This window comes from Heterobasidion irregulare (assembly GCF_000320585.1).
Source record: "Heterobasidion irregulare TC 32-1 unplaced genomic scaffold scaffold_05, whole genome shotgun sequence".
Classification (NCBI taxonomy): domain Eukaryota; kingdom Fungi; phylum Basidiomycota; class Agaricomycetes; order Russulales; family Bondarzewiaceae; genus Heterobasidion; species Heterobasidion irregulare.
The window spans coordinates 696,552-711,040 of record NW_009258201.1 but is presented as its reverse complement, the minus strand read 5'-3'; the positions used below and the strand labels follow the sequence as shown (position 1 = coordinate 711,040).

The following is a 14,489-nucleotide window of genomic DNA, read 5'->3' as shown; positions in this document are numbered from 1 at the left end:
TGCTTCTGAGAACAGCTGTGCAGCCAGATAGGTGCCTGTACAGTGTAAGATGCGATAGCTGGGGGAGTTCGACGATGGGTTTGCGCATCTGATTAGGTGCCCAAGATGCTGAAAGAGAGTAGAGAAGGAAGTAGCTTTCAGTGTATAGGACTTGTGCATTTGCCTCAACGCATCGAACACGCCATTCGATGGTAATGCAAAGCTCCCCACAGAAGGCTCCAGATGAGATGGTAGAAATATCGATAAAGTGGTCAAGTTGTATAGGAGCGGGGATGACCAAGGGATCTGGACCTTTGAAGATCACCGTTCGGAAGTTGGGGGCATCGCCAGCATAAAATGGTCAGGGACAATAAGTGGTTTGTGGGGACCGCGATAACTAGATCTCAACTCCAATCGCTCGAGGAGGGGCACGGGGACTATAAATAGCTTTAAGAGAGCGGAAATATTCTCCTGCTGCCAATCGAGTGAAAGCACTTATATACGAGACAGGTTGGCTTTGACCATTTGAATCATTGTGCTGTGTTTTCCGCGTGAGGTCTTGTGAATGTCCGTAATCATCAAGGGCGCATTTTTTGCGCGTCTGATTATCTCGGTGGCCTAAATAGAGCCGACTCGGTCCTCAGATGTCGATGTCAGCCCCAAAAGTCGGCTGTTCCAGCGCAATTTGTCGCCAGCGACTGCAAACCTGAGAAACCTTCTTCCACCAGAGCTCGCGACGATCATGAGGGTAAGGCTCGTTTTGGGCCGCAAAGTTCAAAAACGCGTCCTAGAAGCTCGGGTGGGAGACTCGATACGGGACGCTGCTTATTGTGTCACTGTGCCAATAGCGGTTGCGGCGACGTGTAGGGCTGTGAGATATCATGGAAAGCTGGGGATGTACTTTGAGGCCCGACTGCTTTCTGGCATGTCGGACATCCTCGACCCTCGTTCTGTGTATACATGAAACTGAAGGATTTATGAAGAATGTTAGGGTGTTATCCAATATTCCAAACGGTGTCGTTCAGCAGAAATAAGCGCTGACCCTAACCTCGCGAGCGCCGCTCATAGCCTCTTTAGGCAGCCTTACTATCAGGCTTATGGCCGGAGTCGGGACCTTCGTTCTGCGTCCTCTCTCTTCCCTACCAATCCCTCATCCACGATGGACGGACACAGTGACCGCATCGCTACTTCCAGATATCTGGACCACTCATCCACCGGTGTCTCATCTCACAATGACTACGAGATCGCTATAGACGAAGAGCGTAAGGGCCTGTTATCTGGCACCGATGCCCCTCTACTGTCCCCTAGAGGCCATAGCAATGCGACTAGTATCAAGAGCAGCGATGTCCTTTGTAAACGTATTAGGATTGCACTCTTTGCGCTGGGAGGGACCATCAGCCTGATAGTCACCGGAATGTACGTTGCATCGTTGTTGCCGGGCTGTTCGAAGGACGCATCGGAATCTGCAAAGTCCCTCCACTTCAACGGGCAAAGTCTTCGCTCCAATGGAACACATGACTTCAAGCGAACAGTCCTCCTCGTGTCTATTGACGGCTTGAGGTATGATTAAACGCTTGGAGGTCTACACGTTTGTCTTGATTACGTAACGTAGAGCGGATTATCTGGAGAGGGATTTGACACCCCATCTGCTGGACATCAGCAAGCAGGGCCTTCGTGCGAAGTCTATGAAGCCTATTTTTCCTGTATGATGCTCCTTCGATCGCTCCATATAATAGCTGATCTTTTTGCTTTGTAGACCTTGACGTTCCCGTAAGTTTTATTGAAGTTTCTTGGAACCTTCATGTCCTTCTCGCTTACCCAGGGCTTTCAAGCAATCACTGGGCTTTGATGTAAGTAGGATGAAATATGACCTATCCTCAATGCTGCTGACCTTGGATTCCAGGACAGGTCTTTATGCCGAATCTCACGGTATCGTCGCGAATGTATGAAGACAAGCTCGTCTCAATTCTTGAACTCACAACCGCGTTATCAGAACTTCTGGGACAAAACCACAGATTCAGAGTTCCATTACAACCAGATTGCGTCCTGTTGGAAGCCACATTGGTGGTTTGGCGAGCCGGTAGGAAACAAACCAGACTTTGCCCACACGCCACGACTCATCTTATTTTAAAACAGATGTGGGAGACAGCTGGTAAGGCTGGAGTGATCAATGCCAATCTCATGTGGTACGCACGTCCCTGATAATACCTGTCTCTCAATGTACGGAGCTTTCATACCTCGTGATGCTGCAGGCCCGGACCTCCGAAGACGATGACCGGAGCGACGCCGTCATACTTTTTACCCTGGAGGGTACGCATCTGATCATCATTGTCAAACACACTCTTCCCACGTTTTGCTTGATCGTAGGACAAGGTTCCTTTGAGCGAAAAGCTACATCAAATACTGAGCTGGATTGACCTTCCCCTCGAGGAACGACCACAGCTGATCATGGGTACGTAGCAAAATATGCGCACTTCATGGAAGATTTATCTCATCGCCTACGGTAGCGTATGAGCCTTCTTTGGATCAGGCAGGACATGCTACAGGGCCATACTCTGCCCTCGTCAACGTTTGTCATACCAATTTTTGGCATGTGTGTTTGCCCTTACATCAGAGCGCAGGATACGCTTCGTTACGTTGACACATTCGCGAAAGACCTACATACTGGCCTTGTCGATCGAAACCTAACGAACATCGTTGATATCGTTTTCGTCAGCGACCACGGTATGACCGACACAAGCCAACCTGAGTTCATATACATGGACGATATCCTTGGCGAACAGGGTTGGGCTTCGATTGAACATGAAGATGGTATGTAGCATAGTCAGTCCTGAGGCTTGATTGTGCCAATTAACTGTTTTGTCTTCGTGCTACTAGGATGGCCTTCTATGGGTCTTCATTTCAACTCCTCTCGCAATGCGGCTTATTATCTAGAAGTGCTTCGTGCAGCTGCGGCCAGCAACAAGGACAAATTCGAAGTGTTCACGCCAGAGACTATGCCTGGGAGGTACCACTTCGCACACAGCCCACGCATCGCGCCTGTGTATGTTGTTCCGAAAATCGGCTATGTCCTCACGACTCGCAAAGAGGGTGACGTTGGTTTGACCAAGGGTGTAAGGCTGCTCAATCGAATATTTAAGCCGATCGCTCACATCTCTGTCTACTTCCAGAATCACGGATATGACAACAACGACCCGTCCATGCACGCCATGTTCGTCGCACACGGTCCCTTTTCCTCTGTCGCCAAAGCAGTCCACCAGACCCGCTCGCGCGGCCTCCTATCACGTGCACTCTCTCGCCCCAACAAAGGATGGCACTCGACGTCGGACGATACCTATGTAATGAACACGTTTCAGAACGTCGAGATCTACAACCTGGTCATGAAGTTGCTCGGAATCGAGCAGGTGGCAAGCACTAACGGCACCCAGGGGTTCTGGGACAAGTATTTCTAGATCGCCTCGCCTCGTGTTTTCTAGGACATCTGGTGTGGAGATTGCACGACATGATTTTTATGATTCTCGGACTCGGATTCTTGTACTTTACAACAGATAATTGCACTCATGCGCGTTCATATCGAAACCGCGGCCCTTATTCATCGACTCAATGTTCTCACTACCTATGCAGTATCCACAAATGAACTTTCATCATAGTCAATATGGCCGTCTGAGCACGGATGGAAGATAGAAGTACACATATTAGACGCTAGCATCAACGATCGACAGTCTCTACTGTACATGAGCTTAATGCATCAAAGCAATGAAATCAGACTACGCCCAATAACAAAAAATCACACCTCCCCATTGGGCTTGATCGATGCTTTGCTCCGTTTAAAAGAACGACTGCTATCAGAAGAGGGGAACTTGATAACGACGTGTGTTTTGGATGGAATTGTATCGTCGTTGGTGTAGTTCACATCCCAGGCTGTTCGCCGGAGGGCGACCAAGACAACGATCACTGTAGGGTATATACCCTGCTCAGTTCGTAAATTGATTAACGGAGGCGCGAAGATGAACAACGAGCAGACTAGACGGACCGTGACTTGTACCATAATAGCTCTAGTGATATCATTGCCAATTTGGCCGAAGAAATCGAAGTTAGCCAGTATGAAGATTGCCTGTGTTCAATCGCACAAAATTAAGGACGCAAGGAAACGGAACAGTTCATCGGACTTACCCAGATCACACAGTAGAGAGCGCCAGACTCAACGAGAAGGGCCATCATCCTTTCCGCCATCGTGCTTCCATTCCCTGCGCCCATGGTAGCTCTCAAAACCTGTCGATGTTGCCTGACAATTAATGGCGCGCTAGTTAGGTTCTTGATCATGTCATGGATTTAAATGGCCTACCACGCTTTGATTGAAATGAGCACTGTGGCAACGAGGTTTGTGGCCAGTGTCATGAACCAGACAGCATATTGGAGGTTGCCAAGGGACGTGAGATTACCCGAAGCCGCAGTTGTGTGGTATCCATCAGCAGCCAACTTGACTTCGAAAGCCGCGCTAGCTAATGCCGCACCTAAGCCGAAAAATCAGTAGGGATAGGGTGAGAGTAAGGATAGCATGAGTACCAGTGGTTCCAATTAGTAGAACTATTGGGGCGGCTAAGACTCGAAGGTTATGTTCCCATAAAACCCAAGCTCTCCAAATGACGATCGCATCACTGAGGACATACTAGCATCGTGTAAACATAAGCGACCTAATAGAACTTCATTATGGTGGATATACGAACGTTGATGACAGGCAAGAAATTCTGTGCGTTCTGTAGTCGCGGTAACACTAGCATTTGGATGAGTTTATGATAGATTGAAAGTTGTACGTCCGTGGCACTCTGTATGGCCGCGTACAGATTAATTTGGGAGTTCAATAAGGCATTGGCCAAGCTGAGGCCCAAGTACGTGGAAGAGGTGGCAAACATGATCATAGTCACGACGAGCAAGCCCACACTCGCTCGTGACTTAATACCTTGGAAACTATTGTCTCGTCAGTCTTCACTGAGAGAACTGCCAAAGTAAAGAATTCGTACCAGAGGAAGTATGTGGAGAGCGTAATGAGAACAATGAATAATCCTATGGCACAATTGAGCACATGCTGGGCTTGTCGAGATGACAAAAATAGGAGGCGCACCGTAGAATATGTTCCCTATGAAAAAGATGAGCAAATAGTCTTCCACCTTTCCAAAATTATGTTGGGCCAACTGTTCAAGTTCAAGGGCAGATGAATTGGAAGACATGGAATGGGGTCAGAAAGAAGGGTCTTGAGTGGAAACGAATGCAAAAGTCTTCACGAGTGCGAGCCCGCAAGCGCAGAAAGTCAAAGCATATACAGCAGAGCGAGATGAATGAGGAACCGATGCGTCTCTGGTCCGTACTTATAACAGAAGGGCAACCTGTGCAGCGGTCGAAAAAGGGGGGGAAATCTTACGAATGCACGTCGACTTCAAATATTCGTCATGGAGGGTAACTCTGGAGCACAAGCGGCGACCAATTGCTTTTCTCAACCTATCCGACCCGTAGAAGGGTCAAATAACAGGTGGAACATGGGTCTGCGTGCCGATATGCTTCTGAGGCATCAAATGCTGCGATCTTGCGATCATCCGGAGAAATAGCAGGCTGCGGAGGTAACGACACTCACCATGGGTAGCAACATAGGAATTTAGAAGTTACTTCGACAGTCCTGAGGCACGAGCTGTTAGGGTGTTGTGCTGCTTCACGTGCTTAACATGACCTCAATGAGCAGGAAAATGGCCAGACATCAAAGCTAAATCTCATCGACATTTGGCGATTATGATTATCTCCAACTTGAAGCTTGAAAGATCCCCTCTAGGAGTTGAACGTTCTGAACCATGGTTAGCTTGCATAGGCAAGGAAAGCGTGAGAACAAGAGGCATATATCCACGTTGATGACTCATCGACGTTGTTCTGTCAGGGCCACGACTAGGTAGTCTCCCAAAGGCAGCAACGTAGGCGATTCTCCTTCAACCTCCGAGGTGGCCTCCGGACATCCGTATCTGACGTCTGCTCTCTATTTACCCCTGCTTAAGGAGGGTTCGGTTACAGCATCGACTACGCTGAGCGCTGCTGAGCGACTAACAGAACCGTACAGAACCCGACTCACAACGTCTACTGCTGCGCTTTGAAATGAACATTTTGAATATAAGCGCCAGAAAAATCCAGCTTTTGTCAAGCGATCTCCTGTTTACCCCAGTCGTCTCAAAGACAACCTCTGAAGAGATCATTGAAGAGACTTCAGGGACTCCGTCACTCCGGTGAAGGTGAGCGAGACGAGTCTCAGATTCATTCAATCTACCATCTGATATCGCATTAGGGTTATTGCAGATGGGAACGGTAACCCTGATGCACGGTTCTGCGTACATGTGTATCGTGTAACTCTCTCCTCGAGAAGCCAGAGGTGGCCGCTCCTCATGAAACTGCGGTTTCCAGTGCTATTTGATGCTGCTCAGCCACTAATTGTTGTCCAATCGTGTCCGGCGTGTATTCTTTGATGGGCTATACGTCCAACTCAAGTATGCCCCGGAATGGGTTGAATACCATCCACATCACAGCGATTTGTCTGGGATGGGAGATCACTCACTCTTTCCGACTGTCAGGAGCGAAGCTCGGCTGGACTCGGCATAAGTAATGACACTATCTATGCCGGTCCCAGAGGAATCCGCTCAATGAGTAAAATCGATTGCTATGCTGTATTTCCTCATGTTCCCATTTCCGGGGTCTTTCGCGCATCTTAACAATTCATCAGGCTGTCGGTTTTCGTACGGCCGTTGGTGTGCTCTTGCAGCTCTTCTGATCACTGACGATTGCTGAGTCGATTGACTGGTTGTAATTACTACTGAAAAGGACATTCATGCGATCTCCTTCACCTGAACTTTGATACATGGGGAACATTCACGACATTGTTATGTGTTAGGATCGTGGCACGCGCAGCAGCGCAATCAAGAAATATACACCTGATTTGAACAGGCACAGAAGAAAAAAATAAGAGAGACAGCTACTGGCATGTACCATAAAAGCAGGAATGAACAATGAAATCGTTATCGTATCGTACCGTGGTATGGGGTGTGTTGATGAACCTTCTCTCTTTACTGCTATTCCATTTCCGGGCTTTACACCTAACATAATCTAAACAATTCCATTAGTGCCCCTCCGCATCGAACACAGTCTGGTTTCCACCCTGTCCGGTGACATGGATGTGATCGCCCGAAGCAGTAGGGATATACGCCTCCTCCGGCAGCCCAGACTCGTCGAGTCCTTCTGCCGCCTCGATGATTTCGTATAATTTCGATGCGACTTCTGGAGGGGGCACACGGCCGCCGAGAATATCGCGAGCGGGGATTGGCGAACCGTAGAAATCGCGGTTTGCGTCCTTCCGCTCGATAAGAACAGTCCCTTCTAGCGAGAGTCCAGCAAAAAGACCTGCCAGATACGAACATGAGCAACTGATCAGCCTCCATTACCACGGCCAAGGGACGTGAAAAAGGGAAGATCGATAGGGAAGCTCATACCCTTTGACTTCGAATACGAAAACATCGGGGCTGGATGCGCCAAGCTCGCCTGCACACTTCCTCCAGTGCCGATGGGGCCCGCGGCAGCACTCACATTCCCTCCGATTGTTACATTTCCTCCAATTGAAAACGCCCGCACGGCATCCTCACTGTTGAGCACAACGACGAAGTCTGTGATGTCGGCACCTATTTGTAGGCCCCAGCCGACGCCACCGGTAGCGATACATGATGGCGCGGACCAAGAGCCGTCGGGGAGGCGCGCGATAACGAGGCCTGAGCCTGCCTTGCCGGAGAAGACGAAGCCTGCTTTGAGGACTTGGAAGACAGCGAGACCTGGAAGAGTAATGCTCTGCGAATGATATTAAGACGAAGAGCCGCTCAACGACACACCTCGTGCTCTCTGCAGGACAGCCTTCGGTATTGAGTTCAGTGCAGATTCGGGTCGGTCAGGGTCAGCTAAGCGCAAGTATGAGGTAGATCAGAGCTGGGAAACGACGATAATCTTACAGTGCGACGCACCCAAGAAACTTTCCAAGATCTTAGCAGCTTTATCTGCCTCTCCAGGCAAGCTGAAGCCCTGAACGAACGTCTGCGAGCCGGTAGCGACACGATGGGAGCCCTCCTTCACGAAAGCACTGGCTTGAATGGTTGCTTTCTGTGCACCCTTGCGAAATTTGTCGAGCATAGACATAGTGAAAGCCGAGAGTAACTTGAAGCTTGACTCTGAAGTTGGGCAGAGCTATGACGATTTCGCCTCAGGCACTACCAGTGACAATCACGTAACGAAAGCCTTGGCACTTCTTCCAAATAAGTTTTCCATGATGATCTTGTAAAAAACCTACAGAAATGGACAAACATTGTATCCAATGTCGTCATTCTGTTACAATGTATGTTACAAAACTTTCATGCTTGGCAAAAACCAACCTTTCACACGGAATGTTACATTGGATTTATGTTTCGGAGAACGACAATTTCATTCGATACAACAAACATAAAACAATGCCTTTCGAAATACAAGGGTATGTAGTCCTACGAAGGTCGGATTTTTTTTTAGGATGACACGTAGATCTGATTCAGAACCCTGCTCCCGATACTGCATAATACAAAAAGCAGAACGTTCTCATGCAATCGTAACTTTTCTTGATTATAGAAAGCACCTTGATGCGTTAAACGCATTTAACGCCAGGTGTCGCTCTCGACGTACGTGCCGCTGGAAGGTGTGGTGATCTGCATGTTGGGGTCACTCTCCCAGGTCGTGGCGCCGTTGTACTTGCGGATGTACTTGTACTGGATCGACGAGCTGGCCGGGAGATTGACGGTGACTGAAGAGCGAGGGTGTCAAAAACCGGCATGAGATAGCAGAGGTTAAAAAGACATACTGCTCCAGGTGGGGTAGTTTGCCGCCGACAGAATGAGGGCGTTATCCGGAGACCAGTTTTGCAGAGCATCGACGGAACCGGTGATATAGATGTTTTCTGTGAAATAGTCGATTGATATTGGAGTAGAAAAGATCGGTGACGATTAGACGTACCTCCATAGACCGTGGTTGCCTGAACGTTGAACGTCACAGCAACGGTGCCAGAGCTGCCTCCAGAGCTGCCTCCAGAGCTGGTCGAGCAAGATGACGGGACAACCAAGCCTGCGGCGCCCCAGCTAGGAGCGATCACGCCAGCCCTCGCATCGAACACGGTCAAGGCGCTTGCGTAGCTCCAAGTCAAATCCACCGCGCTAAGCGGAGAGCCGGAGCTTCTGCTGTACTGCTCGGCAAGTCCACCGTTTGACGGGGTGTACTGCGCGACCTCTGCGACGAAGCCATCAGCGAAGGTCTTGACGGCGGCAGTGAGCGTGGTGTATGTAGAGGTTGACGAAGCGTAGCTGCCGGCCGTAACGCCGGAGGAGAACTGCTGGAAAAAGGCGAGCGAAGTGCTAGTGACGTTCAAGCCACCGAGTTGGTTCCAAGTCGTGAGTGCATCGTAGAGCTGTTCAGCGACAGCGAGAGTCGTAAGGTACCAGGGCTACAAGAGATACCATTAGAGCACAGACCTAGAGGTAAGCAAGGTATGATACATACGTTTCCACCTTGGTAGCTGTCCTCGGGGTAGCGGCCCGTAGCGACTGCTGCGTTAGAGGCGATACCGCTGTTGATGGAGTAGATGGACCTGAACGAATCAACGTAGACCTTCAAGTTGGAAAGGGCTTTGTCCGAGCAAGGCTGGAAAGTGGCTGCGTCGCAGCCAGCCTTGATGTCCCAAGTGTGAATTGAAGTCAAGACAGTGTTAGCATCCTTGCCAGAGCGTCCACCGCCAGTATTGGCAGTGATATAAGCTCCCGAGGGGTTCCAGTAGGACTGTAGACAAAAAAAATCAGGATTTGGTCAAGTGCGAAATCTAAGGATGCCTTACCTGCAAGAAGCAAAGTGTGTTGGCGGCTTGAGCGTCGTAGTTGCTCACAACAGATGTCTGACCGATTCGGGTCGCAAGGGCAGAGCCTTCGCGAAGCGAGCGGTGCTGAACAGCGGTGGTGAAGAACGACGACGACTGAACTTCCTCCCAGAGATCGAAGCTAGAAATGTTTGATGCGTTTTGAGTGAGTGATGAAAACATTTGATGATGTGAATTGCGACACCAACCCAGACTGGTTCCAGTTGTTCGCAACGTAGTCAACATCGAGTTTGATGACGGGCCAGAGGGTGTTGGTAACAAATGTCGTGTTGCTGTTGTCCAAAAGCCAGTTCGCATAGGCGATGAGGGCAGTCGAGCGCAAAGCGGGACCATCTAAGTTGTGAAGTGTCTAGACAAGTTCTAACAGTTATTACTAAGCCGAACTCACCTCGCTGAGGACGTCCCCAGGCGCCGGTGAAGGCAGTTTCATCGATGTTGAACTTAGGCTCCCCAAGACCACCCGAAGAGACGGTGCCACTCGGGTTGGATATCTGCTGGATGATGGTCTGCGCAGAGACAAAGTTGTCGATCTGGCTACGAAGAGTGGTGTCTCTGCCGGAGGTGAACTGATCGATGATAGCCTTGAACACAAGCGAGGAGTCGCGTGTCCATGTGTAGAGGTAGTCTGGGTTGGAGGTGCTGGGGCTGGCAATGACTATGCCCGACTAGGGTATGACAAAAACAAGTCAGTGCTATTGGGTGGTTGGGAGTTCGGCTAACACGCACCTTGGCTCCCTGCGACTTGGAACCATTAGGACCGATGTTTGCAAGTAGCCCAGCTTTCGCGATGGGCGACTCGGACGCGACATAGGCGTCGGCAGTACTCGATTGCGAGAGAACGCCGTTGACGAGACCGAGAGCAGCGACGGTGAACTGGAGGAGACGCATCTTGGGAGAAAGCCGCTTGGACGCTGACCTACGGAGGCCTTCTGGATGTCGTTTTATACCATCGAGGAGACCAGGACGATTGGCTGTTTGCCATGTCAGAGAGCACAAGCTGGTATGGTTGCTCGCATCGATCATAGGTTGGGCGTCAGCTGATTCTGACCCACGCATGCCAACCGCGTGCTGGCTTGCACCAGATTCTTCGTCCTTGGCCCAAGGTGTGCAAATTCGTCAGCTCGGAGGACTAAATCGGAAGTGTGTTGGCCCATGGATTGCTGGGAAACCGTAAGGAGAATGGGACTGTCACATGGAAGCATGCTAAGTTTCATGTTTGGCACTCAGACGCAATCCAGTACAAGTGGTCAGGCTCGGGTTTTTCGTCATGCGCGAGGGTTGCTTCGACCAATTCTGTTGCACTTCCATTTGGCTTTCTGTTCTGAATTTCGTTCCTGGATCCTTTTGCAGCGCGATGCTTTCGAAAACGGCCCCCTCTTCCTCGATGCGGCCTTCGGATGTTCTCCTGTCCAGGGCCAGCCAGTGGCCTGCCCTCCTCCACCTCCCTTCCTCGATCGTGGTTGGGTTATTCACCTGGCCATGTGCAACAGCATGGAATCACATGCCTCCGACCTTGTGATCCGTTCTTAGAGTAAACCTTCTTCGTCGCGGACCCGACGCACATTTATGACGGACAATATGATCCCTTGCAACGGGCTTGGGAAACCAGGGCGGATCTTGGAGCCTCGCAATATCCCCATGGAGCCCCATCTGGGTGCTCGCCGATCCACGTTGGTGTCCATATACGTCTGCTTGCCCTTCTTTTTATTCAGCGATCCTCCCTTTCAGCCAAATCTCCTGGGGCGCCGGCATTTTGTGTGTGCCACCGACATGTCCGGTATGCCAATAAAACACCACCTCCTGTAGGTGACTCTGTTCTTCGTCATCGACCACCAATCTGTATGAGACTTCTTCTCTTTTTTCGTCCATTCAGGCCTCAAAATTTTGATACTTTCCCTCATTCATCTGCTATGCTCATTTACCACCTAGATCTCGCCCTTTCTGCTCAGAACGTGGCTTCTTTGCACTCGTTATCCTGTGCTTCCTCCCTGCATCATGAGTCCTCGATCTTCTTGGTCCGACGCATCCGACGTCCGACGTATCCATCTCTCCATTTCTTTCCCCTGGACCTGGATTTCTCATCATCGTAGCAAGCCGACTTACGCAACGTAGGGTTTATGCGCTGTCACAGGAAATTCCGCACTTGTTCTCTGAGCGCAGCAACGTTCTCATGTGATGCTCCTTACAGGCAATTTGTTTTTGAAGTACCTTCTAGTGCCGGCACTCATCGAGCCAACGTGGGCTTTGAGCGGGCAGGTATTGTCTCGGGGTCTGGAGGCTCTTGAAACGCCTTGCCCGCAGTCTCTCCCCCGCTTTTTGCTCTCGATTCTTACTCGTCTTCGAACATCTACGGAAAAGATGGTCACCGCTAGATCACCTCCGAACAAAGTTGCCGGCAGCCCTAATGCCCAACTATCTCGTCATCCTCATGTAGTCTCGAACAGCAGTGACGGTTCAAGGTAAATACTTTGTGATACTCCCGACGTACGCACTCCCACCTTTATTTCCCTACTGCCTTCGATATGAAACCTCTTAAAATCGGACTATATCTGTGCCCCCAGGATTTTTTCTTTTGGTTTCAGGGCACAGAAAAGGAACACTACCCTGGCTCCCCTCCCCCAGCCAACACGCAGTGCCCGGAAGAATGTCAATGAAGCACCTCCCTTCGCACCCCTTTTCATTGTACATTGTCATTGATTTGAATGAACCTTGACTTGACACGTATACTGCGGAGGATCGACCGTCAATCGTGGCCGAGCCGTTAAAAAAGTCGGCGACGTTCTGACTTCTGAGCCGAACAAAACAGACAAGTTCGTGAATTTTAATGCCTGTACAAGTAAACTCGAGATGCTCGACTGTCTGGTCGGACACCTCGCGAATACCGAAAGACCCTCCGCAAAATTGCACTTTCAAAGGGGATGTGAAGTAGGCTCCCCCGGCTTGATCCAAGCAGTGCTGGTAGAAAACGCAGGAGCACTACTGACTAGTTTGGCTCAAGGTCAAAATATGCATGGCTGGGCTGATAGCAGCGTAACATACGCGGAATACTGTGCGTACCGTCCCAGGAAAGTTGCTAGAAATTGGGCGGCGCCGTCACGGATGCAGGAAAGCCAGATGAGGACACTGATAGGAGGTTGAAACTACCGCTAGGGACACTCCTGGGCGAGCCACTGAGGAGGTTGGATGTAAAGCCGTTGGGGGGAAAGCCACAGGGGGCGCACCCGAGGGGGCTCCGCCGGGAGCAACACTATTCAGGAACCCACAAGAGAGGATTCTCACGGAAGGACAACTCGGTAAACGATGTGGGTAGCATTGCAAGGCAAGAAGCGCTTGGTGACACAAGGGTGAGTCCTGCCCTCATCCACCAGGAGATGCGTGCTGCACACACGCCAATAAATATGAGCGGGAGAGGCAAACGCAGAACCTGTGATGAGGGTGAAGGCAATCAGAAAGATGAGTGAGAGTATGTCGAATAATGTCGGAATGTAAGGGAGAGAGATTAATGTTAAAAGCGATAGTGGAAGATATCCTTCAAATGAATCTTGCTGGCGACTTGATCAAGAGATGAAATTTCCCTACGGTTATATGCAGTCAAGGCCGTGTAGTTGATCAGTCATTCCAATGCAGCGCTCGGCTATGACGTTTCTTCATTGCTCAACCGAGTCTACAGGGATGTCATGGTACTGTATACCTTTATACTACAAGGCCGTTAGTCCAAAAATTAGCGCTGCAATAATTCAAGTCTTGTGGTCATGAAGCGGCTAAATGGCCTAAATAGACGCTTTCGCGTATGGACGGAGACTGATTGCGGAGGGAGGAGCGCTCAGAGCCCTTCATGTAGGTGCTGTAGTGTAAGCTGCCATGAAAGAGACGCGACCCGAACTGCAGCAGGTGAAGTACGTACGAAAAGCCTTGGAATCTAGCAGACGACAAATGCTGGAAAGTCCCATCTTTCGAATCCCGCGAATTGCGCTCAATGAGGAATGTTGAGACGACTGTTTTCTGTAAGAGGTCGGTCCCGGAGACTGGAGGAATGCAAGGAGCAAGGTCACACCTCTCCAGCGTGTGGTATAGGCACAGTATCTTTGGTGCGAGAGTTAGTAGATGCAGATGTGGTCCTTGCACTGTGTACAAACAGACGGAGGCAATGGGGAAGTTATGCCGTCCCCGCGGAGCCGTCCAAGCAATCTCCATGACAATATGAACACCTAGACAAACCGTATCAGATGCCGTATCTCCGTGGATATTAGGAGGACTTACAGCTTTGCATACTTATAATCACGCTCGTATTGACTTTGTATTGCAACGGAAGCTGGAAAATAGCTCAAACTAAAATTTGAACGGCTGCAGATTTTGAATGGGAGATTTCGAGACCGGAACAAAAAACTAGACTGTGTCCGAGCGCTGAAGACGGTTTGGCATCCTAATCCAGATCGGCCAAGAATGCACAACTAAGTGATTGATAGTAAACAGCATACGATCGTCCATCATATCTTCACGTTGGCTGATGCGAATGCACCAAGTAGACATATGTCCTTAAGGACCATTGATT

The 14,489-nt window shown here is 50.0% G+C and overlaps 5 protein-coding genes across 5 annotated transcripts; 1 reads left to right on the top strand and 4 right to left on the bottom strand.

The window, feature by feature from the left end:
• Nucleotides 1–1,393: 1,393 nt before the first annotated feature.
• HETIRDRAFT_318309 (uncharacterized protein) lies at nucleotides 1,394–3,431 on the top strand (the record flags this gene model as incomplete). Its single annotated transcript, XM_009547857.1, has 13 exons — nucleotides 1,394–1,539; nucleotides 1,592–1,682; nucleotides 1,736–1,749; nucleotides 1,812–1,829; nucleotides 1,883–1,922; nucleotides 1,973–2,059; nucleotides 2,116–2,165; nucleotides 2,232–2,289; nucleotides 2,347–2,431; nucleotides 2,487–2,548; nucleotides 2,601–2,790; nucleotides 2,857–3,092; nucleotides 3,150–3,431. 13 exons carry the CDS (start codon nucleotides 1,394–1,396, stop codon nucleotides 3,429–3,431), a joined length of 1,359 nt encoding a protein of 452 aa, XP_009546152.1.
• A 335-nt stretch (nucleotides 3,432–3,766) lies between these two features.
• HETIRDRAFT_319025 (uncharacterized protein) lies at nucleotides 3,767–5,044 on the bottom strand (the record flags this gene model as incomplete). The annotated part of the gene is made up of 7 exons (XM_009547856.1): nucleotides 3,767–3,949; nucleotides 4,013–4,093; nucleotides 4,153–4,264; nucleotides 4,325–4,493; nucleotides 4,546–4,648; nucleotides 4,707–4,947; nucleotides 5,001–5,044. Coding segments are annotated over 7 exons (933 nt in total), but the record flags the coding sequence as incomplete, so codon positions are not given.
• Nucleotides 5,045–6,796: 1,752 nt separating this feature from the next.
• Nucleotides 6,797–8,223, bottom strand: HETIRDRAFT_444805 (uncharacterized protein). Its single transcript, XM_009547855.1, has 4 exons — nucleotides 8,016–8,223; nucleotides 7,887–7,952; nucleotides 7,497–7,829; nucleotides 6,797–7,407 (listed from the first exon to the last, which is right to left on the bottom strand). The coding sequence occupies exons 1-4, from the start codon at nucleotides 8,185–8,187 to the stop codon at nucleotides 7,127–7,129; spliced, it is 852 nt and encodes a 283-aa protein (XP_009546150.1). The 5' UTR covers nucleotides 8,188–8,223; the 3' UTR covers nucleotides 6,797–7,126.
• A 219-nt stretch (nucleotides 8,224–8,442) lies between these two features.
• HETIRDRAFT_36572 (glycoside hydrolase family 15 protein) lies at nucleotides 8,443–10,949 on the bottom strand. Its single transcript, XM_009547484.1, has 8 exons — nucleotides 10,664–10,949; nucleotides 10,326–10,602; nucleotides 10,126–10,270; nucleotides 9,899–10,058; nucleotides 9,568–9,843; nucleotides 9,028–9,511; nucleotides 8,876–8,971; nucleotides 8,443–8,818 (listed from the first exon to the last, which is right to left on the bottom strand). The coding sequence occupies exons 1-8, from the start codon at nucleotides 10,823–10,825 to the stop codon at nucleotides 8,673–8,675; spliced, it is 1,746 nt and encodes a 581-aa protein (XP_009545779.1). The 5' UTR covers nucleotides 10,826–10,949; the 3' UTR covers nucleotides 8,443–8,672.
• A 2,738-nt stretch (nucleotides 10,950–13,687) lies between these two features.
• Nucleotides 13,688–14,207, bottom strand: HETIRDRAFT_173181 (uncharacterized protein; the record flags this gene model as incomplete). The annotated part of the gene is made up of 2 exons (XM_009547854.1): nucleotides 13,688–14,145; nucleotides 14,198–14,207. The coding sequence occupies 2 exons, from the start codon at nucleotides 14,205–14,207 to the stop codon at nucleotides 13,688–13,690; spliced, it is 468 nt and encodes a 155-aa protein (XP_009546149.1).
• Between the last annotated feature and the right edge of the window lie 282 nt (nucleotides 14,208–14,489).